Source organism: Equus quagga, chromosome 15 (assembly GCF_021613505.1).
Source record: "Equus quagga isolate Etosha38 chromosome 15, UCLA_HA_Equagga_1.0, whole genome shotgun sequence".
NCBI classification, from domain to species: Eukaryota; Metazoa; Chordata; class Mammalia; order Perissodactyla; family Equidae; genus Equus; species Equus quagga.
In genome coordinates, this window is record NC_060281.1 from 18,559,944 (window position 1) to 18,587,870 (window position 27,927).

Genomic DNA, 27,927 nt, shown 5'->3' on the forward strand with positions numbered 1-27,927 from the left:
AGAAATGAGACAGTCTCATAGAAGCTCCTCATCTTTTCTGTTCCTGCAAAAAGCATGGGGGTGTCCTGAGAAATCTAAATTTCACCACCAATGGTAATGAAATGGGACCCAGCGTAAAAGGATGTTCACCTTTTGCCTGTTTTTCTGTAAGGTCCTTACGTTCTTAATCTGGGGTCCATAGAGGAGCTTCAGAGGGTCTTGAAACCCCGTGGAATTTCATACTAAGTTTCATGTGACTGTGCCTACGTGAATTCTGTGGGGGAGAAGACTCACAGGCCTCACCTTCTCTCCCAGCCGAAAACATATAATGGCCTTTCCTTAGGGAAACAAAAGTGCTGCTCAGAAATCATAGGATGGAGATGAATGTGCATAAGGGTTTGTTTTGTTTTTCTTTTGCGTTTCATATAAATATTCAAACTCAAATACTTAATGGAACAGTTTTACAAGTGAAGGAAGGACTCTTTGGGGAGGAAAGTATAAGACTGGGGGTTTATACTGGAGGTACTTCAAGGAGACCAGAGCTGGGGGAGGAGGAGGGAACAGTGACCAGGATTTTCTCACCCCTTCTCCCTTCAATCTTGACCCCTGAAACTTGACTTTGGATGTGTCCCGAGGATGGGTGTAAAGTGAGCAGGTGATGCTGGGCTGGGTCTGAGAGCGTGGGGGCAGCTGGCCTGGCAGAAGCGAAAGGGTAGATAGACATGGATCAGGCACATGTGGGACTCTGCATGTTTGCTCTGGATGCTCATTTTTAGTCAATGTCTGGATGAGCAGAAGTCAATAACAAGCAGTGTGGCAGTTCGTGACCTCCAGGTTGAATCTGATGATTGCTTCCCAGTCACTTCCTCGGCCATATTTCCCTCCCAGACTGAGAAAGGAGGCTTCTGATGATCTCCCTCTTTTTAGGCGCAGTCCAGGAGTATGAGCTGCTGCTTCAGGTGGCCTATCGAGATTCCAAGGAGAAAAGAGATTTGAAGAGTTTTCTGAAGCTTTTGAATCCTCCGTCATTATGGTCAAATGGGCCAATGACGATTATCAGAGCAAAGGCCACCACATGTAAGTCAGCTCTCTGTGGACTGGGAGTAGGTTGGGGAAGGTGAGTGTATCAGTCAGGTTAGGTCAGGTTATGCTGTGGAAACAATCATCCCCACAATCTCTGTGGCTTAAAAGAATAAACATTTTATTTCTTCTTCATGCTTTCTGTCCATTGCAGTTGGCAGAAGAGCTGTGTTTGCGTGGTCACTTGGGGACCCAGGTTGATGAATCAGACACTATCTCAAATGCACCCATTCTGAGACAAAAAGAGATGGAACACTGGAGGGTTTCACATTGGCAGTAGAATCCTCTAATACAGAAGGGACACATTAATTCTGCTCACAACTAATCAGCCAGGACTGGTTTCATGGCCCCATCCAACCTCAGGGGCCCAGAATATGCAATCCTACCATGTGCCTGGAGGAAAACAAGGCATATTTAGCAAATAGCACTAATGAGCATACAGTAAGATTCAGAGAAGTTAAATGATTTGTTTAAAGCAATGCTTCTCAAAGTGTAGTACCCAGATTGACAGCAGTGGCAGTATCAGGGAACTTACTGGAAATGCAAATTCTGGGCCCCATCGCAGACATAGTGAATCAGCAATTCGGGGATAAGACTTGCCAGGTGATTCTGATGCGTGATCAAATTTGAGAGCCATACACTGCATACTGTCATGCTTATTTTCACAAAGATGTCTGATGATTTTACCTCATTTTTTTGTCTATTAAAAAGGAATGGTTTTTGGTGGGAATTTTAGGTCAGTTTGAAGGGAATGAGCATGCAGGATTCGCAGATGGAATTTTTTATCATGAGTCTCAAAAAAAAAAAAAAAAAAGGCACTCTGCCTTTACTATCTTGCTTACAGGGCCTACCTGGGAGTGGTGCTAGGTGGATGAGGGGAGCCTCCGATAAGATAGTGGACAAAGACCCCTCTAGAACTTTTCAAATAACTCCCAGGGTGATGTAACTTCTTCTGCTTCTTTCTGCCATTCTAAGGGATATCTACTGGATCTACATTTTTCTTTTGGATGCCAGTCCCAGCCATTTGATTTTAGTGTATGATAGATTTCTGATACCAACCTCATAATCCATTGAGTTGAGCATTTCTTTACCTTAAACAATTTGCCATCTTAGTTTCATCCTTCTAGCCTATGGTGAGAAATATTTGGGTCAGATCCTATCTCAGAGCCATAGATCAGAACTGGGCAGTAGTCAATTTATTAAGAAGGCCCCATGAGATGAAGTTCTGTTTTTTGTGCAGACTGTTACAACAAGAATGGGTTCCTGAGGTGTGCCTGTGAAGATGACTATACTTGGTTTCCTCCTTCATGCCTTGATCCCCAGAAATGCTATCTTCACACGGCTGGATCATACCAGAGCTGTGACTGTCATCTCAACAACCTCACCCAGAGCGTCAATTTCTGTGAGAGAACAAGTAAGCACAGACGGATGCCAGGAGGGGAGCTCTGAGCTGGGGCCCTTCCACCCAGCATGTGATAGAGAGGGGACTCTAGCTCTTTGCCCATGTGTTACTCTTCACCTCCCTCAGCAGAACTAGTGTTTGCAGGGAGACTGAAGGGCAGCGATGGTACACCCCGCTAGGCTTGGCTGGATACAGCGAGAGCCTCAGAGGTGGAGAAGATTCAGAAATGCAAGTAGATGTTTGGGTGTCACTTTAGCCTTGAGGAGCCTCTGGCTCAGCTCTGTGATTCTATGATTCTGTTGAGATTTAGGGAGATTCGCTGAAATCCCAAGTAAGGGAAATGCTTGAGTAAATGAAATGTTTCTTCCTACCTTCTTTTCACCTCTTTTGCCATTATCAATTTCCGGAAAAGAGAAGTCTAGAGGTATGAAAGCAGGGAGAATACATAGTGACCATATTGAAAGAAATGCTCTAAGTTGCCAACAAATATGCATACTGAATGCATTACCAAAATGAAACAAATTACAAGCCTAGCTCGGGAAACCAGTGGAAGCTGAGAGACTACTGTTGACTCAGGTTTTTGTTCAGTGGATGAAGAGGTGAGCCAAATGACGTGTGTTCCAGGACTTGAAGGACTTTAAGAAGTTTCCTCAAAGACTACACCAGTTATCTGGAGGCTCTGGATTTTGGTAGAGCTGAGCAAAGAGTGAGAGAGGACCTGACGTAGCCCAGCTTTCCTGGGTATTCCTGGCTCCCTTTCCTGGGATCCCAGAAATTCAGGTTAAGGCAACATGTATTGATTAAGCACCACTTTTATACTCAGATCTGAGTCAAATTCTGGGAGGACACAATGAAGCATTTCTCTTGCTATCTGTGAATTAGCAGGCTAGTTGTGGAGACTAGTATAAGTATCTTACTAGTATAAGAAAGAAGACAATGTAATTTCTTCAAGAAATTTTGATGAAAACCTACCTTTTGAAAGGCGGTCCATGTCTGCGCCATCTTCAAGGATGCAAAGATGGATCACACAGTGATTACCCTCATAAGGGGCTTCCCAAAGTAGAGTGTGGACATATATACATGCGACATGTTCACAATAGATGTGTAGGTACAGAGGCTATAAGGGAGGCATGGATAAAGTACTGTAGGCATTTAGAGGAAGACAAGACTCTTTGCATCTGGGGATCAGGCAAGTTCTCTGAGAGGAGGCGTATTTGACTAGGTCTTGAAGGAAGGATGAACAGAATTTGTCCGTGCAAAGATGGGGAAACACCTATCTCAGCACAAAAAACCACCAGCGATGAGTAAGCAAGGCGTATGTTGGAGTTAGCAAGTAGTGATTTTTTTAAAAAAAATTTTTAATGGGGACAATGTTTAAGCTCAATGCCTAGATGGGGATGTATTTCAGTGTTAAGTGACTGCCTTATTTAACCACACCTGAGTGATCACACGTTTACCTACTTACGAGGTGGCCTTGATTACCAGCACTTTCCCATTATGTTCCAAATCCACAATTGAAAGCTCTGGTTTTATGTACACTTCCTATATTATTTTAGGTGAGCATTCATCATAAAAAGCAATTGAAATACCTCTGTTGAATAGATGGGCTCCAAGTTGTACTTCTGTAATTTTATGCTATAATACAATCGAGTAGCTTTTGTATCTATAAACTTCTTTTTAATTCCCATAGAAGTTTGGGGCACTTTCAAAATTAATGAAACATTTACCAAAGACCTTTTGAATTCATCCTCTGCTACACACTCCAGATATACCGCTGGAATTGAACTTCAAGTAAGCAGTTTCTACTCACTACATAAGAAATTGTTGGCTGTTTAACCAGGAAATTCAGATGTTTTCAATTTAGCATGTTTATTTAATATATATTCTTAATTATTCATTTTCAGAGAGTTATTACAGAGCAGTTAACAGCATTACGCACAACTGACGTATTTTGAACAATTTTTTTCTAAGAGAGTTTAGCAGTTGACTTTTTTCCACTTGTGTTCAGTTTTGCTCATTTATGTGGGTAATATTATGCTAAGCCTTCTTGATTATTTTCTGTTTTTTATTTATCAAATGCAATTTTCATTTGGGAAAATTTCACTGGGATTTGTTCCATAAAGAAGCCTCTCTTGGGGCTGGTCCCACGGTGCAGTGGTTAAGTTCGCATGCTGTGCTTTGGTGGCCCGGGGTTTGTGGGTTTAGATCCTGGGGGCGGATGTACACACCGCTCATCAAGCCATGCTGTGAGGACATCCCACATATGAAAAAGAGGAAGATTGGCAAAGGATTTTAGCTCACGACCAATCTTCCTCACTAAAAAAAGGAAAAAAGGAAGCCTCTTTTGTTGACAGCTAAAGAGTTACTGAGAAAAATTCTAAACTCATGGTAAAGTCACATAAAGATGAGATCAGTGTACTTCTGCCTCAGATGATGGTTCAGGTGTGGTTCTAACTGAAGACGTGCAAATACTTTGCCGATAGATTCAGTTTAAGTATATATGGAAATTCATGGTTTATTTTTGAGAAGGAGAAAATAAATAGATTTTGGGTAAATTTATTGTATTAACTGGCACCAAATTCACGCCCCATTCTAAGTAGCTGGTTCTTCACTCTTTATTAGCAATCTCAAAAGTAAATTATATGTGTGTGTGTGTATGCATACATTCTCAACTGTCATTTTAACTGTATTCATACAACATGCAACTACCTCCCGCTGTGTCTCTTTCCTTTGCTCAGTGACTCTGTTGGTTTGCTCATTGTCTGCATCCATTTTTCGCTCAAACGTCTTTCTTCTGTGGGGACAAAGACCAACATATTGCCTTTTGTTCTCTTTGTAAGCTCAAAGAAGCATACAAAAGAATTCCAGGTTTTGAGTCAGTTCGAGTCACCCAATTTCGGTAAGTAACACAATGGCCTTAGAAGGGCATCCCCGGAATTGTGCACCAGGCCCGCAGAATGCCTAGTGCTGTTCTCAAGTGACCTTGACAGAAAAGAAGGCAGAATTGATCTTTCTAGTAGGATTACTAAAACTGGACTAGAGTCTGTGATCCTTTCAAAAGTCTGAAGAAGAAAGTCTATATTCTCATTGAAGTGAGTTTAGGAACTTAAATATTGAATGACATTCTCAAAGCTATGGCTCAGAGACTGGGATTACAAACGCACATAGTACGGCAGAACTTGAAAGAAGGCAGGAGATCATCATGCGCATGCATGGGAAGGGGTGTGGGGTGGCGATGAGGATTATGGGCCGCAGAGGGATAGATTTTCTCCTTCCACGACCACAGAGCGGGTATGATGTATAATTGGGAGCCGGAAGGGGAGCTTTGGGTAGAATACTGTATTTTTGTGTAGATATCATGTATGCACCATAGTTCAAAACCTGGTAGTCATTGTTTACAACAAATAAATTATCCTTTTGTTTATGCTTTATTTATTTATTATGCTTTATTTATTTATTATTCTTTATTTATTATGCTTTAATTCCAAGGGATTGGGTTAGTTAGCCCTGTGTGCATTGTTTACCAAGCATTAATAGTCAGCTTGATAGAGGAAGTGGCTTAGAGGTGAGAAAACTTGACATATTTTTTTTCACAGTTAATTGAAAGAACAGCCATAGAAAAATTTCAACAGCATTTGCTGTGAATAATTGTCCTGGACATTATCCTTTAGGTCATCTCACGTCCCTATAAAATGTATAATTTTCTTTAAAATTCAATGCTAGGAAAAACACTGCCTCTTTTTTTCTTACATCAAGATCTATATAATTGATTATATTTTCCCTTGACTTTGCTGTCATTGAACTCATAGACAAAATTGAAACTCAGTCATAATGGTTTTATATTCAGTACTCATATTTTTCTTTCCTCGGTCCTGGTTTTCTATTTATATTTCAACTTTCATTCCATCATCTATGTCTTAGAAGCTGTCTCTAATAATTTGTAGACAAAATCACAGTAAAAGTAGGCATCAGTTTATAAAACACAAGTGTTTAGGCTTTACTCTTTACGTATGTGATTCAAAGTAAATTTTAATTTCTGCCTCAATTTACTTATCTGTCAAACAGGACTGTTAATACCTGTGGAACTTGATTTAATTTCATTAAGTAAAATGAAATAATAGGCAAGAAATTACTTTGTAAACAATATAGAAGGGCCATATGAACACAAAGACACTGTGACCATCACTACATAAAAGCCTATTTGGATTTAGCTATTGCGAGTGGTAGTTTAATGTAGTGATTAAGAATTTGAACTTGAGGGGCTGGCCCCATGGCTGAGTGGTTAAGTTCGCACTCCGCTGCAGGCGGCCCAGAGTTTCATTGGTTCGAATCCTGGGCGCGGACATGGCACTGCTCATCAAACCACGCTGAGGCAGTGTCCCACATGCCACAACTAGAAGGACTCACAACGAAGAATATACAGCTGTGTACCGGGGGGCTTTGGGGAGAAAAAGAAAAAAAAAAAAAAGAATTTGAACTTGAAAGCATCAGAGATTCTAACTCATCAATTAGTAATTGATAATTACCTGACTCAACTTCTCTTCAGGACTCAATTCCCTTATCTATAAAATGGGGATAGTACAGTGTTTACCTCATGAAGTTATTGCAGAATTAACATGTGATCTCACTTTCTTGACTTCAAACACCATCTATATGCTGATGATTTCTAAATTTCTTGCTCAAGCTTGGCCTCTCCCCTGAACTCTGGACCCAAATATCCAAAGCCTGTTAACATCTCCACTTGAATTTCTGGTATATGTGTCAAACATAACATGTCCAAAACAGGGGTCCTCCACTCACCTCTCCTGACCTTTAACCTCCTTCTCCCACTGTCTTCCCCGTCTCGGTTGCAGCCATGCTATTCTTCCAGTTGCACACACCCAAACCTTGGAGGCGTCTTTTGTTTTAATTTATTTTATTGAAGTATAATTTACATACGTGTGTTCAAACCTTAGGTGTACAGCTTGATTAGCTTTGACAAATGTTTACAAGTCACCTCCCATAATACAGAACATTCCCATTATCCTAAAAGTTTTCTTGTGCTGCTTTCCAGCCGGTCTCCACACCCAGCCCCACCCTCCTACCAGAAATAACCGCTGATCTTATTTCTACGCTCATAGGTTAGTTTTGCCCGTTCCAGAACTTCATTTAAATGGAGTCATCCAGTGTGTAGCTTTTTGTGTGTCTGCCCTCTTTCACTCAGCATGGTGTCTTTGAGATGCATCCTTGTTTTTCTGAGTATCAGTGGTTCCTTCCTTCCTATTGCCCAGTAGGATTATGTTGTCCGAATACATTGGTTTGTTTTCCATTTCTTGCAGTCACTCTTGACTGGTTCTTTCTCCCACACTGGAAGTCTGCTCCATTAGCGTGTCCTATGGCCAGTCTTCAAATGCAACCTGGATCTGACCGCTTCCCCCCACAGGCACTGCTACCCAACTAATTCAAGCCACCACCACCTCTTTCCTAACTAGTCTTCCTGCTTCCCTCCTTATCTCCCTTCAGTCTATTTTCTACACCACAGACAGAGTGATGATCTTAAAAAATAAATCTGATCATGCCATTAACTTTTAATAAAGAAAAAAACCTTTTTTTCTTAAAGATTGGCCCTGAGCTAACATCTATTGCTAATCTTTTTCTTTTTCCTTCTTCTCCCCAAAGTTCCCCAGTACATAGTTGTATATTCTAGTTGTAGGTCCTTCTAGTTGTGCTATGTGGGATGCTGCGTCAGCATGGCCTGATGAGCGGTGCTAGGTCCGTGCCCAGTGTCCGAACCAGCAAAACCCTGGGCCACTGAAGGGGAGTACACAAACTTAACCACTCGACCACAGGGCCGGCCCCTAAAACCTTTTAATAAAAAGTAAAATTCGAACTCTAAGGCGCTATATGATCTGGCTCCTGGCTGCTTCTCTTATGTCATCTCTTGCCTATCTCTCTCTTGCTCTTTGAACTTTAATCATGTTAGTCTTTAAATCTGTCAAACTCATAGATGTTTTCCTGCCTCAGGACCTTCACATGTGCTGGCATGCTACACCAGTGTTCTTTGCTTCACTGGCCTCTTCTTCTCATCTTTCAGGCCTCAGCTTCAAAGACTGCACAGAGAAGCCTTTCCTGATCAGCTTTATTTAAAGCAGGCCTCGTCTTGACCTGTTATTCTTATTACTGTACCTGTCTGTTGTAACACTTACAAAATTTATATATATAAAATTATATATTATTATTACATGTAATAATTTTATATATGTATATATTATTACATATCATTATTAAATATAATGTGTATATATAATAATGTATATGTATATATTATTAAATATAATGATATATACTTAATTATGTAATTATATATAATAATTATATATATATATGAAATTACTTATATATAGTGGTTACTTGTTTCATATTTGCCTTGCCTTCTCCACTAGAATGTATATTCCGTGAAGGCAGTGACCAAACCTGTTTGATTTATTCCCAGGGATCTAATGCCATGCACACGTAGAGTAGGCCCTGAGTGATTAAATTAATGAATCTCATTTTTCTTTCCACATAATCACGACAGGGATGGAAGCATCCTTGCTGGGTATGAGGTGGTTGGCTCCAGCAGCACGGCTGAGCTGCTGTCAGCCATTGAGCAGGTGGCTGAGGAGGCTAAGGCAGGCCTCCACCAGCTGTTTCCACTAGAAGACGACTCTTTCAGAGTTTTTGGAAAAGGTAATACTGGACTTCCATCCTCGGCTTAGGTTAAGAGAGTCCTTTAATTAGTAGCCCGTTTGTGTCTTCAGGAAGTAGATCGGAGAAGTTTCTGATACAGAATTATTCTAAGACTGACTTTCAGGAGAAACAGGCAGCTGTTCATGGTGAGATTCACTTTCAGCCAACTAGTTTGGACCCTTGCTAATCGGTGACCTGATCTCCACTGTGAACGTCACAGAAGACTGGTTTCAGTGCAGGCTGTGACGGGAATGCACGTGTGTACGTGCTGAAACGTCGCTGGGGCTGAGAGTCTTCCTAAATCGTAGTCCGAAGAATCCAGGGAGGAATGCATACATTGAGGTCGTCCACACACACACCCCCCCATCAGATATTTTTACTTTTCTTTCACTTCTTTACATTCACTCTTAAACCTCTCCCACCAAAATTTGTGCCACTTTCAACACCATTTATTCCACAAACACTGACTAAGTGTCCCAAGTGTCTGGGCACTTGGGACGCAGCAATGGGGTAAACAAACAAAAATCAGAGCCCTGCGGATCTTCCATTCAAGGTTTCTGTCTCTCAGTCCCAGTCATGGTAGAATATGTTATTAAGGGCCAGCTGCAAGAGTTGCTAGAGGCTGGTCACAGCGTGAGAAACCTTTAAAGGGGTACGAAGTAGGATATGTCACCTCTGATGGCAACTGCCCATCTTTTAACCATGTCATTACTTCTTTGTTCCATAGTGTCTTGAAGGGTGTCTGGTTTTCTAGCATTCCCTTAAAGAGTGAAAATATTTCCTGGTGGTTATCCTACTCTACCTTATTGGCACCAAATAGTAGTTGATAGTCCACTGAAAATGAGATTGTTGGCACAGATCAGACACCTGGAGGGAGAGGGGTCAGCCTTAGGGAGGGGAGGGCATCAGGAAGGAGAAAGATGTGCTGATGTGAATGAAGCTGGGCATCAGAGACAAACTTCTCCTCCTGAATTTTGCCTGGGTTTTGTCTCTGAACTTATGATTTCTAAAGCACTGCTATATAGTTTACATAGAGTGCCAGGATATTCAGAGGCATTTTCCCTCTTTTTCCATTCTTTTCCAGTCCAGTGTAACAGCATTGGCTTTGGATTTGGGTCTATGAATGATGAGTACACTCTTCCCTGTAGCAGCGGCTACACTGGCAGCGTCACTGCCAGGTGCCAGCCCTCTGGGTGGCAGGTCCTCAGGGAGACCTGTGTGCTCTCTCAGCTGGAAGAACTGAAGAAGGTAAAGCATTTCCTCCTTGCAGACTCGCCCTGGTTTTGAGTTTCACAGTGGGCATCTCCCAGTGAGCACGGTTAGGTGGGGGATAAAATTTATCAATTTGTTTCATTGTTGAGTGCCAGAATGTGAGGGTAACATCAGACACTGATCAACCCAGGGAGTGTGGGCATGAGTATCAGAGTCTAGGTGGCAGTTGAGAAGGTCAGAAAATGTCAGAGTTGATGGTTTTGGTGGGGAGGGGTGCTGCAGAGGAGTGAATCAATGCTGAATCATCTATGATAGATGGTAGAACAGCAAGTCAGCTGGCCTCCGAAGTCCAGAAAGCCTGGGAATCAAAGATCTAAGTGAAAGGCATGGGTCAGAAGCTGTAGGCTTAGTACGAGTGAGGATGTACACACGTCGGAATTCAGGGCAGGGAGTGGGTCGGGCAGAGGTGAGCCATATAGAATGATAGAATTGCAATGGACCGTAAGGGTCATCTGGTTTACCAACGTCTTTCAAGGATCAGGAAATGAAAGACTAAGGGGCTAATGGTCCCTTTGGTAGCAATAGTGTTGAACTGGAAACATGGCCACCTGATTCTCAGTCCTGTGCTGTAACCTCCACATGATGCTCTTTTAGGAAGGTTCAAGGATTTAAGACAAGGTAGAAAGATGGAAGCAAATGGTGAGGAATTAGGACTTGAGTCATGGGAAAGAGGGACTCCAAGACCCGATCACAGATACTGTTCTGCAAATAGCTCCCCATATTGAGCAGAACTTCTGTCCCAGCCAGAGACCCGCTGTTGCAGTAAAGAACCCCAGAATGGTGTTTATCAAGGGACTGTAGAGTGTTTACTTCTCCCTTTCTGGACCTGAGTTTCCTTATCTGTACACGGAGGAGGGAGATTGGATCAGATGGTTCCTGGTGCCTCCTCGCTCTTGCCTTCTTTGCCTCAGTCTGGACGTGGACCACAGCTGGGACTAGTCCACCCAAGGGTGTGAGGGCAGGCAGATCTCAGGTGCCCCAGGCAGAGAACTGCACTGTCCGCTGAGAAGAGCGAAAAGAAAAACCGGTGGGATCTGGGCTCCTGGGCTGACTTGTTTTGAATGGAAGGGAATAGCCCTTTGGTGCCTTCCAAGACAGCTCAGTGTAGTGGATGCAGATGGGAGCCTCAAGGAAAAACTAAAATTCCAAATCCAGTGACAAGTGTAGTCACATCTCCACGCGTGTCCCTCTACTGCCCATCTGACAAGGATTTCTCAGCATAGTATAGTGTATACAGCATAGGATTTAGTGCCAGTAGACCCTACCTTACCACTTCCTAGCTGGGGACTGTTTGGAGAGTCACAGAATCTCCCTGAACATCAGGAACCGTAAAATTAGGACAATAATTCATATGCAAATACCTTTTAATAAGTCTCTTCAAGTTTCAGTTTCCTTAATTAAAAAACAAAAATACTAATGGCACCTCCCTCAAGGGGTGATGAAAGGATTAACTCAGCAAATCCCTGGTAAAGCATTTAGCACAGTGTCTGGAGTGTAGAAAGCACTCAATAACAGCCATTGTTGTTATCATTGCTATGTAATTATCCTACGTTATACAGCACCATACAAATGTTAGTGATATGTGGTCAAGAAATTTGATGAAACATAAGCATTTTATTGATTTTTGGAATGTAACCATCTTTATTTCTAGAATTTCAGTGTGATCGCAGACAATGCCACTGAGGCAGCCGTGTCATCCGTGGTGCGAAGTCTTTCAGTTGTCATTCAGCAAAGCCAATCAACCACGGCTGGGAATCTGGCTTCGGTGGTGTCGATTCTGGGCAACGTTTCATCCCTGTCTACGGCACGCCATTTCAGGGTGTCCAATTCGACAATGGAGGTATGGTCTGTGTGTGCTTGGAGGGCTCTCTTTAAATGCTCGATCTCGCAGGAGGAACGACAAAAGCCTGAGTTGATGGGGCACGACTGAGAAAGACCCAGGAGCCAGCAAACAGTCCTTGTGTGAGCTTTACTGCTTCCTCTGTGGTGTACCGGGAACTCATGGGATCAATTATGTGAGTTCAAAGGAAGAGGGAGCTGCCCCTGGGCAGGCTGCCTGGACAGCACCTGGCGTAGAGGAAGCTTAGTGCCTTTGCACCATATGACACAGGTGCCAACTGTTTAACATCTGTTTGCAATCTACAATGGTTGTTTCCTGTGGCCATAAGCTCTGACTTGAGTAACATATATTTTAAGAACTCTTTTTTCAACTGGGAAATTCATCATTTAGTATATATATTTAAAAATTAACTCAAAAATTATACAAATAAGTCTTGGTCACTATAAGAAATGCAAATAAGCAAAAAGAAAAATAGTTTGTAATCTGGTCACCCTGGAATAGCCACTGCTTACATTTTAGGTATCACCTTAGTGGCCAGAAGAATGACAAGTGACACCTAAGAGGTACTCGATAAATATTTGCTAAATACATCCCTTCCAAACATTTTGGATGTATGCATTTTATATTTTAAAGAATAAAATATTTTGCAAAACTGGATTATAGAATGTATAACATTACATGATCACACAATTATACTTAACTACATAAGGTAAGCATTATGTCAGAGATGGCATTACACATGAATAAGTTAATCTTCCCGAATCCAAGAAAGGATGCTCAGGTTTGTTTGAAAAAAAGAAACCTGACCATGTGTTGTTTACAAGAGACTAAAACAAAAATTTAAACGCAAAAGGCTGAAAGTAAAATAAAATAAAGGGCAAAAACAGAGCAGGCAAAGAACAAACCAAAAGAAAGCAGAGGAGGGGCTGGCCTGATGCCGTAGCGGTTAAGTTCCGCCGCTCTGCTTCAGTGGCACGTGGTCCTCCGGTTTGGATCCCGGGTGCAGACCTACACACCGCTCATCAAGCCATGCTGTGGCAGGCGTCCCACATATAAAGTAGACGAAGATGGGCATGGATGTTAGCTCGGGGCTAATCTTACTTAGCAAAAGGAGGAGGATTGGTGGCTGATGTCAGGGCTAATCTTCCTTAAAAAAAAAAAAAAGCAGAGCTTCCTGGGGGTGCATAGAAGAAGTGTGCTATGGGACTGTGGGCCAGAAGCCACAGCAGCAGGGTGAGACTCTGCCAGAGTGACAGATGCCTGTGGCGGAAGGCCTGGGAACCAGAGCCACAAGCAAGAGAGGGTCCTGTGGGAGAAAGCAGCACCTTTCGAGGAGTTGTTTGAAAAAAGAATCTCTCAAACTGAGACTGACCCATAAAACCCACAATTCAATGCTTTCTTGTTGCTAGGTCCAGTTTTAGAGGATTTTTGTGTTATATTCTTCTCTGTTAAACAAAAGTCATAAACAGACATGAATTAAAACTTGACCGTCTGTGACATGAATTTAGAAATCCAGATGCTGGCAAAACAAACAAGATGGGAAAGCAGTTAAGTCATGTCTCACTCTTTGAACCTCAGCCTGAGTAGCAATGCAGTCATGTCTGCCATCTCAGGAGGAACCAAACGCACACTGTTGCAGCCCAAATTGCAGGATTCTTTGTCACTCATCCTGAAAGCCCGGTGTGCATATGAATGCCCTGGGGTGATCACTCCCGAACTTACATGATTCTGCTGACCCAAGTTTCTTAAACCAAAGCTTCTATTGTGCAGAACAACCAAGATGAATTTCATTGATGAGTTTTCATGTGATTCTCAACTGAGCCAATTCTCTGGGCAATCTTCTTATGCTTAATATTAATGACTATTCACTCTTAGTCCTCTGAGTTGTTTATTCAAAATACAAACTCACTTTCATCTTTGTATTTCAGGATGTCATCAGGATAGCTGACCATATTCTTAATTCATCATCTGTAACCAATTGGACAGTATTGCTGCGGGAAGAAAAGCATGCCAGCTCACAGCTACTAGAGACATTGGAAAATATCAGCATGCTGGTACCTCCGACAGCTCTGCCTCTGAATTTTTCTCGGGAGTTCATTAACTGGAAAGGGATTCCAGGGTCCGAAATCCAACTCGAGAAGGGTTACAACTATCAGACTGAAATGCTCCCTCAAAATATCTCCATTCCCATCAGAGGCCATGTGCTAATTGGGTCAGACCAATTCCAGAGGTCCCTTCCAGAAACTGTTATCAGCATGGCCTCATTGACCATGGGGAACATTCTACCCATTACCCAAAATGGAAATGCTCAAGTTAATGGGCCTGTGATATCTACGGTTATCCAAAACTATACCATAAATGAAATTTTCCTGATTTTTTCCAAGATAGAGTCAAACCTGAGCCAGCCTCGTTGTGTGTTTTGGGATTTCAGTCATTTGCGATGGAACAATGCAGGCTGTCACCTGGTGAATGAAACTCCAGACACGGTGATGTGTCGATGTACTCACCTGACCTCCTTCTCCATGCTGATGTCATCTTTTGTCCCCCCTGCCATCATCCCCGTTGTGAAATGGATCACCTTTGTGGGACTGGGCATCTCCATCGGAAGTCTCATCTTATGCCTGATCATTGAAGCTCTGTTTTGGAAGCAGGTCAAGAAAAGCCAGACCTCACACACACGTCATATTTGCATGGTGAACATAGCCCTGTGCCTCCTGATTGCTGATGTTTGGTTTATTGTTGCTGCCACTGTGGATACCACGGTAAACCCTTCTGGAGTCTGCATAGCTGCAGTGTTCTTTACGCACCTTTTCTACCTCTCCTTGTTCTTTTGGATGCTCATGCTCGGCATCCTGTTGGCTTATCGGATCACCTTCGTGTTCCATCACATGGCCATGTCTTCAATGATGGCTGTCGGGTTCTGCCTGGGCTACGGATGTCCTCTCATTATATCTGTCATCACCATTGCAGTCACGCAACCTAGCGATAGCTACAAAAGCAAAGATGTGTGTTGGCTTAACTGGGCTGAAGGGAGCAAACCTCTGTTGGCCTTCGGTGTTCCTGCACTGACTATTGTGGCTGTGAATTTGGTTGTGGTTCTGTTAGTTCTCATGAAGCTCTGGAGGCCCGCTGTGGGAGAAAGACTGAGTCAGGACTACAAGGCCACGATCGTCCGCATGGGGAAGAGCCTGCTCATTCTGACCCCACTGCTGGGGCTCACCTGGGGCTTTGGCATAGGAATAATGGTGGACAGACAGAATCCGGCTTGGCACGTTATTTTTGCATCACTCAATGCATTCCAGGTGAGAACAATAGGGATAACCTGAAATTTACACAATGTTATAAGCGAATATGAACTCAATAAAATAATTTTAAAAAATAAGAACCTGTTATATCATTAGGTAATTAGACAAATTATACAGAACTGAGGTTGGTAAGACCACTCTGAAGGCTCTCTCATCTCCCTGTCTCCAGCAGGACTATAACCCAAACTGTCTGGCAACAGTGAATTAAAGAAAAAAAAAAGGACCCAGTTTTCCCAACAGTTGCTCTCATACTGACTGAAGCAGAATATTGGACTTCTCCAGTAATCGATTCCAGGATTTTAAATCTGTTAGAGTTTATGTAGCTAAGATTAACCCCTCTGGCTGCTGACTCAGTTCTCTTTCTCTTGTGCAGACCTCTGTAAAAGCCCACAGGGAAAGTCCAGAGTATTGATTAACTCTAAATGGTGCAAAGGTGGTCCCTAGAGTGAGATAGAGCAGGGGCTGGCAAACTGCGGCCAGCGCCCTTTGTAAATAAAGTTTTATTGGCACACAGCCACGCCCATTCCTTTACATATGGTCTATGGCTGCTTTCATTGCGCTGGCAGAGTTGCGACAGAGACTGCATGACCTGCAAAGCCTAAAATATTTACTCTCTGGCTCTTTACAGAAAACGTTTGCCAACCCCTGCTGCAAAAGCTGGCTTTACACACTACCATTAGAGCATGTTTGGCGAGTAGGTGGATCAAGCAATCCTTAGGTTTTGATGAATCTGGAAGAGAGTCTTCAATCTTGATTTGCTGGGTCACCTCTGGACAATGACTCAGGGAAGTGGCGGTTAAACGTTTGAGCCCTGGAGTTAAATAGGTCTCGGCTCAAACTTGTCACTTTATCAACTGTGTGACCTCTAACAAATTACTTAAGCTCTCTGTCCCTCAATTCTCTCATCTGCTAAATAAGGACAATGTTACCTACATCACAGAGTAAATGTGAGGATTAAGTGAGATGATTTAGCACTTGGCACAGTGCCTGGTACATCATAAATGCTCCATAGTTGTCTCCTAAATGCAGCTGGTTCTCCAGTTTCTTCAGCAGCTCAGTGGAAGTTTAAGTGATGGTACAGATGGCAATCATGGAGAGCACGCACCTAGTGGTGGCAGGTTTGGGGAGCTCCTGTCAGGAGTAGGTTCGTGGTGATGTGCTGTCTGAACAGACACCAACTGAGGGTGCTCTGACTGGAAGGAGGATTTCAAGGTCCAAGAAAGGCTCTGCCAAGGGTTCCCCAAGGGATGGACTTGATGGAAAGGGTGTTGATATAGGTCAACTTCCTCTGCTTGGCCTTAGGGTTGGCCTTCAGTGCCTGCTGCCATCATAGATGCTTAGGAAATGTTAACTGAATGCCTGTTCTGAAAAAAGACTAAGATATAGGAGCAAACAGAAGTTATTTGTTTTGGGTTTAGGATAACGCAAAGAGGAAGACGAAACTCTTCATGTGTTCAAAACTTTATTCACTCAATAATTCATTTACTTATACATTCAATGAAAAGATTTTTGAGTACTTTGTGTTATGCCAGGCACTGTGGAGGTCACACAGTGTCCTTGACTTCAAGGGGCCCATACTCTAGTAAGGAAAGAGACAAGAGAACAGCTTCAGTGTCGGGTGAGGGAATACTATAACATATAAATGCTTTCTTTTCTAGAAAAGAAAAAGATAATACATGTGGTTTATTCCTTTTTTAAGGGGTTTTTCATCTTATGTTTTGGAATCCTCTTGGATGGTAAGGTATGTATGTTCATTTCTCTCTTCATCCCCAACCCATGCATCCAATCCTTCCCCTTCAACTCTGGGGCCCTCGTTCATGTGGTAAGAGGGTGGACTACGGGTACTTGTTAAATAAAATTCTATAACTTTACAAAAGGCAGACTCAGTCAAGAGACAAGAGAACTAAACACTCACTGCTGATGATAAAGCCGTATGGAGCCAATCACAACTTATAATGTGAACATTACAGAAGAAAAAGAGAAATTGTTCTTCCTGTTAATTTTTCTACCTTCAGCTATGGTTTGGCAATAATTCAAGAGCAAAAGTACTTTCCTTAGGGGTGAATTTCCTTTTTCTCCTTTGATTAATTTATCCATTTACTTAGAATATACTGAAAGAGATATCTACCTCTATATTTGTAGAGTTTTATATAGTAAATATTAAATAATCTCTAGCATTAAATAAAATTCCTAATGAAGGATGATCAATGTAAATGAAAGATCAAGAAAAAAAATTAAAAATAAACTTGTTTCATTATTTTTCCAAAGCATTGAGCAATTCTATTGAGAGGTAAAGACAGTAAGCTAGTAGGCATAGACTTTGTTGTAATAAGAAGACAAGGATATTTTATAATTAGCACAATTTTTGCACATGCACAAAACTCTTGTTTACAAAGAGGCAATTTTCTGTTCCTGATTGGACTAAGTATTCCCTTGTTTGCATCATTCACATGGTCAGGAAACTTCACTTCAAAGGTAAACTTCAGTTTAGGAATTAGTGCCAATTACTAACGTCTAGAATCTGAGTCATTATGGCTTTTGGTACTGTTTTTATTTGTTTAATTCTGGATTTGTTTATAGGCAAAGAAAAGAAATAAAAGAAAGTAAATGCTTTCATCAGATCCTCATGCTTGTGGTATATTAAGTGCTTCCAGAAAATACTACTGTAAAATCACAATTTCTATGCAGTTTTGTTCTTGATTTGATGTATGATGGTATATGTTTATCTCCTCAATATTTTTTTGTTGCCCTTATAGCTGCGACAACTGCTGTTCAACAAGTTGTCTCCTTTAAGCTCTTGGAAGCGTGCATCAAAGGTAATTCTCTCCTGCTACCATGGAGCCAATGCATGAAGTTCCAGTTTTGCATTTTTCTTTCTGTGCAGTCCCGCAGCAAGCCCACTTTTGTGTGAACCCCTTGAGTTTCTGTCACCATTATATTCCTGGTATCTGGCACAGTGCCCAGCACATGGTCAATACTCATAACAGAGTTCTTGAGTGAGCAAGCAAGGGAATGAATGAATGAATAAGAAGCATGGAAAGCTTCAAGGATGCTCAAGCATTGAGGTCTGTGGGTGCTATCGTGAGCAAATGCCTTTGAACAATATCGTTTGCTTTAGTCTGACTTGTCTCCCAATATCCAGAATCAGGAAGGCCCATTTCTCTGCCTGACTTTCTGGACCTCCTGCAGACAATTTTTCCTTCTCCAGAAAAGTAAAGGGTGAAGGTTTGATTAACTTCTCATGTAGAAAATACTCTCTCTGAATTGTCTCTCTTAAGCTGGTATAACTGACACAGACTTGCAATTTGAAGCTCTGAAGTCTACAAACTGATGAGTTTGCAGGGAAACAGAGGATTTTCCTTTCATTCTTTGCCATAAAAGTGCAATCCACAGGAGGAAAGTACAGTTAGAAACAAAAGTACTTGCATCCATAGTTTGCATTTTTGATGATGATTTAGACTTTCGTTTTTTGGCAAAACATTAAGGACCTTTCAGAAAGGATTCTAAGGCAGAGATTTCTGTGTTGGATAAAAGTCAACAGAGTTAAGTACATGAAAACCTACGCAGATGTTTAAAGATTTTTTACAAGGGACAACATAACCTGTTGAAATAAAAAACAGTGAGGAAATTAACCTTTGACATGAAAAAATTTTCCCGGGTTTGCATTTTGAGGTAGAGGACACTGCTGAGAATTAGGCAGCAGTGGCCCCTGAGCAGGCAGACCTGCCCTGTATTTCTGATTCAGTGACCAATTGGTCTCGTGATCTTAGGAAAGTCACATAGTGTGTTTTGGTTTCAATTTTCTCCAGAATTAAAATGAAGCATTGGACTAGTTACTCAAAGCGGAAGTGCTAACGTTCTGTGATTTTGAGTTTATGTTGTGGAGAAATAAAGTCCCTGGAACCAGAAAATGTGAAACTAGCAGATCATTCACTTCTCTTAAGACAAGGCGGGAGCTACAGCACAGGTGGCTGAATTAAAGACCACCTTTAGTTAAGAAAGTGAGACAGGACAGCCCCCACCCTCCAAAGCAGGAAGTAAGAATTTTTCTCATTTGAAAACCAAAGAGTAAAACACCCAAAAGTAAAATCAAGTGAAAACAACAGTAAAGGTCCCTGACTGTTTTTTCCCCATTTCTAAAGTAAAGCGTGGACACTTCACGAGGCAACAGCGGTCGGGGAGGGCTCTGCGTTTTCTGGATGTGCACCCCTCCTCCGTTGTTTTCAAATCACATGGCAATAATGGGATTTTTGTTTTCTGATTAGGTGTTTCATTTGCTTTAAAATAAATGTACATTTGGCAGAAGAAAAGATGAATATTTGTAATTTTCTGAGGGAGTTTGAATGAAAAAGCAGGAACTCAGATTAGAGTGGTTGAGGAATAAGGCGAGGAAGAGAAAGCTCAGTATGGCTGCTCCTGTCAAAAAGGTTGCTTATGAGTGAAAAGAGGGTGAAAGTGGTAACCGGATGCAGACATGGGACCTGGAGTAACAACATTGAGCTGAGCTGCCAGGATGTGAGCAAGTCCATATGTTGGGAGGGAGGAGCCAGCAAAAGAGAGTTTGAAATTAAAAGAGAGGGAGGTTAACTGAGAAAAGAGGATTCCTGGGAAGATGGATGGAGGGCTGGGCTGAAGATAGAGGGATTAGCTTCTTCCCTAGACACAGGAAGTATCAGGCTGATGCAGATTCCCATCAACATGTACAGAGTGAGGTCATGATGTTGAGAGAATTTAGATCTGGATACCTTTTTTTTAAAGTAAGAGACATGGCCATCCACGAAGCAATGGGAAAAGGGATGATGAAGTAGCGATCTTGAAAAGAGCAGTGAAAATTTGGATGGTTGGCTGAAGGGAATGGAAGAAGAAACTAACAATGTTCTCAGCAAGGACCTTCCCCCAAGCCGCCATAACGCTGTATGGACCCATAATGTGGTTTATCTCAAAATCCTCTCCCTGCTGCGGGCTCAAGGCTCCTTTTTGGCCCTTCCATTGTCCCTAGCTGTGTTCTCTGTGACTCTTCACCAAGAGGTAGGCTTTGGTGGCCTCTACAGGCTCCCCTCCACAAAGAAGGGATTTTTGTATTCTTAGTTCCAATTCAGGTCCTATTTTTGACCAATAGCTTAAACTCATACAACTTTACATGCCCAAAGAGGTTGCTTTTTCTCAGGCCATGTAGAGTCCTTGAGTGTGTTGCAATCTAAGATTCTTCTCTCTAAATGGGGCAGGATGCCGTTTTAAATGCAATGATCATCACTTTAGGATTTTTCTTGAGGGTTATAGTATTATATGTTTATTGAGCTTTAAATTCTAGAAAATCAATTCTTTTACTTTGGAACTTTCAGACATTTCTCATTCCCGTCTCTATGATAATTTTTTTTCATAGTTTAATGTGGGATAACCGCTTAAATATTTCAGTGAAAATCAGGAAATGATCACTGGGCTGTCTGTGGCATATAACAAGAACCTATTTCCCCCGTCTTCATTTAGCTTCTTTTTTTTTTTTCAAAGATTTTATTTTTTCCTTTTTCTCTCCAAAGCCCCCCCGGTACATAGTTGTGTATTCTTCGTTGTGGGTTCTTCTAGTTGTGGCATGTGGGACGCTGCCTCAGCGTGGTTTGACGAGCAGTGCCATGTCCGCGCCCAGGATTCGAACCAACAAAACACTGGGCCACCTGCAGGGGAGCGCATGAACTTAACCACTCGGCCACAGGGTCAACCCCTTCATTTAGCTTCTTAATGACATGTTCTGTAGTAGGAAATGGAACTCATTCCTTCCAATATTCTTGGTGTCTAAAACAGTGTGTGGCACACAACGGCACTCAATATGAAACGTTAAATTAATGGGGAAATCAATTAATGAGTGGGAAAAGGATACAATGTATCTTAACACTTTTATTTTTCCCAATAAGTGCATGTTCTTTATTTGAAATATTTTATTTCAGTTTGATAATTCAGTTTTAAAAATTTTGAACTGCGTTTCACCTCTGCGTCAGTAACTAAAAGATTATTCATAGAGAGATTTGAATGTGAAGATGAGCGACACTGAAGCAAAGCTTTATTGAAGGCCATTTTTACCAGAAGCATTGTTTTTCCTTAATGGGTTCCTCTTCAAATGATAAATGTGTGAATCAAAGAAATGTAAGTGTGGATGTGAAAAAGGATAATATCTCCTTTAAAACTATTGTCTAGTTTGTTGTTAAAAGTTGTGAGAATATATAGGAACACAGGATTCACTTAGAAATAAGTTCTTAAGCATATTTAAATAGATCAAAGCAGAGGGAAGAGTAAGCAAGTAAAGACTCTAATTTCTTGAAAAGAGAATAGTGCACTACGTAAACGGAGTACAAGATCGCTAATGACATCCAGAAGTCAGGAAATGCAGACTGTCACTAAAAGAATACTACTAATGTCCAAATGACTTGTTTTTCTTTTATGCAGCAAAAATCATCAGATTTATCTGCCAAACACAAATTCGCAAAGCCTTTCAACCCATTGCAACACAAAGGTAAGTTACAATAAACCAAAGGTTATAAAAGGTAGGAAGAAGGAATATGAGTGCATCATATGAGGAAAATTCAATGGCAACTTTAAGAAAATATACGTGACAAGTGTGAGGACATCAGCCAGCCACGTGTTCAGAGTTCATCTGGATGATGCTCAGGGCTGACAGAACAATGTTGGAGATTTGACACTCATGGAGACTAGCAGGTGTCACTTTTAATGTCATCACTAATTACTGCCATTTCCTCAGTTAAATATTACATAAATCTGCGATATTAATCATCAGAGCCATGCGGTGAAGGAGTGTGGTTACACTAACAACAATTGTGTCCTTACTGGAGAAGCAAACTCTTGTGCCAGCTGCTGGTCAGTGGGCTTGGGGCCAGGTGCTTGTGCCCTGATGTTGGACATATCTTCCTCCCTAAAGTGTTCCCGGAAAGGGAGGAGCCACTACATGGTATGGGCAAGAGAGCACTGCCCCCTCCACCTACGACATGCATGGTTCCTGTGCTCATATATTGGCTGTTGCTAAAGACAATGGTATTCAGCTACTGGAAGACTGATAGTTAAGCACTGCAAATGGTCCCAGTATTCCTGGAGGAGAAGGGTGGAGCATGAGGCTGAGGAAGAGTGATGGCATTCCAAGTTAAGCTGAAATCTTATTTAAGTGCCTCAATCCCATTTCACGTGAATTATGTTAATATCCTTATTAAGGTGGGGGAACAGGCAACTCATTTTAGATTCCAATCAAAATTATTTGAATTCCAGATAAACTTCAAGTGTCTGAACTTGAAAAGTCACCTCCCTCCCAAAATGTTCCATGTGCTCATCTGGAAGCCTTGGGTCCTGTGATCACTGCTGTCAACCAGCCTGAGTGCTTTTACAAATCTCTTTACCTTTTCAGGCATTTCTTCCTCATCAGTAAAGAGAAAAACTAAGAGATCACGAAGGTTCCTTCCGGCAATAACATTCTGTGATCTCAAATCTACTTTATCTCATTTTCCAGCTGAATATCTGAATATCTGACAGATATGGTGCTTCTCTTCTCAAATGGGAGAAGTCTGATCAATGCAAGCTTCTATGGCATTAATGAAATACTGTGCCTATAGACCAACTGCATTCTCTATCTTCTCCTAACATCTTTGTAAAACTGTCCAGGGTTCTAAGGAATTGCATAGGCTTATATTGATTTTGGTCTCATGCTTGATTCCAACGTGGTAGCAATAATTCTTCTCCTCTTTTTCCTCTCTCAGGCGCTTATGCACTGTCTCACACTGGAGAGTCCACCAGCAACATCATGCTAACGCAGTTTTCAGCAGCCGAATAAGGCTAGGAGCCCTAAAATCAAGGACAATTTTTTGGAACAACTTGACATTTAGAGCTAAATGTCAGTGAAGAAATTATGCTCAATATTAGAAGGAATTTTTCTGATTGAGGAGTCTGGGAGGTTTCAGCGGCTACATCACTGCCCTCTTTATGGTCAGTTAAATGGAAAGATTTATTTCCATGTGGTTTGATTCAAAAGAATTTCTCCATAAATGAAGATGAGCAGATTTTGTCGGAAATTGTGTCAATTGTACCAGCTTCTCACTGCCACAAACTATGGTTTCTTTTTGAATAAAATAGCATTATTCATGAGGCATTTCCAATCATCTGAATTGGAGTAAGAAACCTTATGAAATTGTCTTAGATAAATTCATGGATTATGTTTACCTTCTTATCAAAAAGTCATTGGTGCAAATTTCCTACAGAAAAGGCATTTCCCTCTCAATTTTCCCACTGGAGTCTAGGCTTATTTTTGCTTTTTTGGGTTTTGTCACTTAACTTTGAAAGTTAATCAGAAATACAATGAAATAACTTTATAGCTCATACTCCATTCTGCTGTGAAGATAGAGTCTTGTATCATATCAGGTAATCAGAGGAGTGACATCTCATAGCTTTTGCCATAATCTATTGGTTAGAAGTAAGTCACAGGTCCTGGGCACACTCAAGGGGAGGGGATTTCAAAAGGTGTGAACAGTAAGGGGAAGGGATCATCGGTGGCCACAGACGTGAACTCCCAAAGATAAGGAGTGAGAGAGGAGACAACAGAACTCTGGGAAGCAGGTGGAAAGCAGTGCTAACTGACTTAGTAGATCTAAGAAAGCCAACGGGGGGGAAAGCTAAGAAGCAACCTGCTTTACATTGCAGAATCCCTCAAGAGACTCAAGACTAGGCAGCACCAGGTTCCTTAAGAAGTGGGGTGAATGTGGAACTAAACAGTGCAGTTGGCTCAGAGTCAATTTAGGAAACATTTTCAGCTCCCTCACTAATCCCAAGCAGCCAGGTAACTGTCCCTTCCTCCATCCTAGCAATAGATCATATGGCGATGTGGGAAAAAATGGAGTTTTGGGACTGGGAGACTCCAGAAGCCATTGAGGGAGAGCTTACCATCCTGGAAACAAGGGGTTCAGAGAAAGTTAACATATAACATCAGCAGCAAGAGTTACCTTCTCCAGGCAAGAGACTGGGACAGTGCTCTCTGGAGAATCTGGTCATACCAGGAGAAAACGCTGAAAGATACTGACTTTGGATATTTGCTAATGAAACGTTCACCCAGATCACCCTACAGTTAGGCCAAGAGTCAACATAGCCACCTCATACATAGATCTTCCAATCAGCTCTGTAATGTCCCACACTTAAGAATAACCAAACAGTCACAGATCACTAGGCATTCTAGGAAGGCATCTGGTATTAAATGCAGAAGCCAAAACAAAGAAACAAAACAGACAAAAAGAGCCAGCATGGTGTTATCTAGAATCTTGTTCTATACGCTGACTAGAGGACTGAAGAAGAAAACAGAGAAAGGCAACTTGAGGGAAAAAACAAGACTAGGAGGAGTTGGGGGGAGCGGGGTAGGGATCAATATGGTCCTCAAATAGGATATTGCCTTTAGGAACAGGATGCTATGAAAAAGGAATACTTGGGCGAGAAAAAGTATCTTTGAAACTAAAAGTACAATAGCATAAATAAAATACTTCAGTAGATGGGTTGAAAGATAAAGTTGAGGAAATGACCTAGAAAATAGAAGTATAGTTGTCCCTTGGCAGCCGAGGGGGCTGGTTGCAGGACTCCCATGGATACCAAGCTCCACAGATGCTCAAGTCTCTTATATGAAATGGTGTAGTATTGGCATATAACCTATGCACATCCTCTCATATACTTTGTCACCTCTAGATTACTTATGTAAATAGTTGTTATATTGTGTTGTTTAGGGAATAATGAGAAGAAAAAAAATTTGTACATGTTCCATACATATGCAACCATTGTAGGCCTTTCAATTCAAGGTTAGTTGAATCAGTGAATGTGAAACCCATGGATACAGAGGGCCGATTGTAAAAGAAAAAGATATAAAATCAAAGATAAGAAAATTACGGGACAGGGCCAAGAGTTTCACCATTTGAATAATAGGATTTGTAGAAAGAAAGACTAGAGGAACAGAAGGAAGGACATCATTGAAGAAATAGAGAACAATTTTTATTCATGAATGGACATGAGTTTCTCTATTGAAATGTTCTACAATGATGCCCAGGGTGACAGATAGAAACAGGCTCACACTTAGACATGCTATGATCTTTGTTTCCCACCCCCCAAATTCATATGTTAATACCTACCCCCGATGGTATTTGGAGGTGGGGCCTTTGGGAGGTGCTTACGTCATGGGGGTGGAGCCCTCATGAATGAGATTAGTGCTCTTATAAAAAAGACCCCACAGTTTCCTAGTCTCGTCTACCATGTGAGGACACAGTGAGAAATCAGCAGTCTGCAAAGTGGAAGAGTGCCTTCACTGGAACCCAGCCAGACTGGCACCCTGATCTTGGACCTCTAGCCTCTAGAACTGTGAGAAATAAATGTTTCTTGTTTATAAGTCCCCCAGTCTATGGTATTGTGTTATAGCAGCCCAAATGAACTAAGACAACAACATTGTGAAATTTTAGGTCACAGAAGAAAAAAAGAAGGTCCAAAAATTTTCAGAGAGAAAAAGTTGTCTTTATATCAAGAGTGAAAATCAGAATATTACCAGAACTCTTCACAGCAGCATCATAAGCTACATAACAGTGGAGAATGCCTTCAAAACGTTAAGAAATGATTGCAACGGAGAAGCAATTCAGTGTGAGGAAGAATGAAGATATTTTCGGACACAGAAATTCTCAATAAATTTTCCTGCAATGCTTCCTTTCCCAGAAGCTGTTGGGGAATGGACTGTACCAAATGTGGCAATAAACCCAGAAAGAGAAAGACTTGGGACCTCAAAACAAAAGATGCAATAAAAGAGAGAGCAGAGGGAACCCTGGGGGTGGGAGTAAAGGCTGTTACCGAGACAAGAGCTGTGGGGCAGGTCGAGACCGGCTCTGTAGGGGAGACTGCTCAAGAAGATGAAAGCGGTGGGACACCTAATGTATTTGAGTGTGGTTTAGAAGAGATTTACATACCTGGGGGTGGATGGGGGATGGACTTTTGATAAGAACACAGAAATCCAAGCAGATGAAAAACAAAGTGTTACATCTAACGGAAACAAAACGTTGCGCAGAACAAGAGAAGCAATGTAATATACTACCCAGCCAGCTATGAGCAGAGTATACAGAGTGCCAGTGATGAAGAATGGTTTTGACATAGCCCAAATAATAACAATATAAGTATATTGGGAAGGTGGAAAATAGGAAGTATTTTGGGGGAGATGGCAAAGAGAACATAATCTTCATTCTTTGTTTTTGGAAATCAATAAAACTAGAAACCAAGAAGAGGCATTATAATCATGTTATTTTGAAGTACGAAAATACATATCAAAAGAAGAAACTAAATCAGGGGCGGGCCCCGTGGCCTAGTGGTTAAGTTCGGCCTGCTCTGCTTCTGCAGCCCAGGTCCAGTTCCCAGGCATGGACATACACTACTTGTTGGTGACCATGCTGTGACAGCAACCCACATACAAAATAAAGGAAGATTGGCACAGATATTAACTCAGGGAGAATCTTCCTCAGCAAAAAGAAAAGAATAAACTAAATCAGTTAAAAGAGATCATCTCTGGGAAGCAGGGATTTATAATTATTTAACTCTTGAAATCATATTGATGTAACTGTGGTTATATATAAATAAATATGTGTGTTTGTGTAAATTGGAGAAAGCATGGGGTACCCTAAAGTTGGAAGTCCCTTTGATTCATCTGCTTGAACTCAGAGGCCACGGTGCTCTCCAAGCTTACGTGGATTTAGTCAGCTGCTTCAGGTCTTTGAGATGCCTGTGAGACCTCCAATTTGAGATGTCAAGTAGGCCACTGGGTGTACTAATCTATCGTTCAAGGGTAGATCTGGACTAGAGATATGCTCTAGGGTCGTTAGCCTAGAGATTGTGCTTAAAGCCACGGGACCAGATCGGATCCCCCAGTGTGTACAGGGAAAGAAATGAGGAGGCCCAAGCAGTGAGCCTGGGCACCCCATCATCTAGAGGTATACAGAAGAGGAGGATCCAGTAACAGGAATGAGAAGAAGCAGCCTGTGAAGCAGGAGGGAAACGAGGAGAATGTGACGTCCCACAAGCTGAGAAAAGCATTTCAAGACGGATTTCAAGGATAGCTATTGGGTTCAACACCGCTGAGTCAAGGAAGATAAAAGACCCCAACTTGCCCATTCCAGTGGGAAACATGAACATCATTGATGTATGAATATAACAGGCGCTCAGAGAAAGAGAGTTCGCTGTTGGAAAGTTTCACGCTGAATATACAGAATGGAATCGTGTAGCCTTTACCTGGCCTTATATCGGATATGCTCTTCCACATCTGTAACTAGCTATTTTAGAAAGATTAA

At 41.7% G+C, this 27,927-nt stretch overlaps 1 protein-coding gene across 9 annotated transcripts in view; it reads left to right on the forward strand.

Annotated features, from left to right (window-relative positions):
- ADGRF1 (adhesion G protein-coupled receptor F1) overlaps positions 1 to 26,875 on the forward strand; it is a 41,356-nt gene extending 14,481 nt beyond the window's left edge. For 4 of the 9 annotated variants that reach the window (XM_046640895.1, XM_046640892.1, XM_046640894.1 and 1 more), the window contains 12 exons: positions 907 to 1,056; positions 2,300 to 2,473; positions 4,152 to 4,252; positions 5,302 to 5,360; positions 9,018 to 9,169; positions 10,254 to 10,417; positions 12,093 to 12,281; positions 14,210 to 15,583; positions 17,286 to 17,327; positions 18,343 to 18,402; positions 22,025 to 22,091; positions 23,341 to 26,875. In XM_046640895.1, the coding sequence (XP_046496851.1) occupies positions 907 to 1,056; positions 2,300 to 2,473; positions 4,152 to 4,252; positions 5,302 to 5,360; positions 9,018 to 9,169; positions 10,254 to 10,417; positions 12,093 to 12,281; positions 14,210 to 15,583; positions 17,286 to 17,327; positions 18,343 to 18,402; positions 22,025 to 22,091; positions 23,341 to 23,414 (2,606 nt within the window). In that variant the 3' untranslated portion in view covers positions 23,415 to 26,875. Of the gene's footprint in view, positions 1 to 906; positions 1,057 to 2,299; positions 2,474 to 4,151; positions 4,253 to 5,301; positions 5,361 to 9,017; positions 9,170 to 10,253; positions 10,418 to 12,092; positions 12,282 to 14,209; positions 15,584 to 17,285; positions 17,328 to 18,342; positions 18,403 to 22,024; positions 22,733 to 23,340 lie in introns of those variants that run through there. The other 5 variants (XR_006885419.1, XR_006885420.1, XM_046640897.1 and 2 more) reach the window with 5 other exon arrangements.
- The last annotated feature ends 1,052 nt before the right edge of the window (positions 26,876 to 27,927 follow it).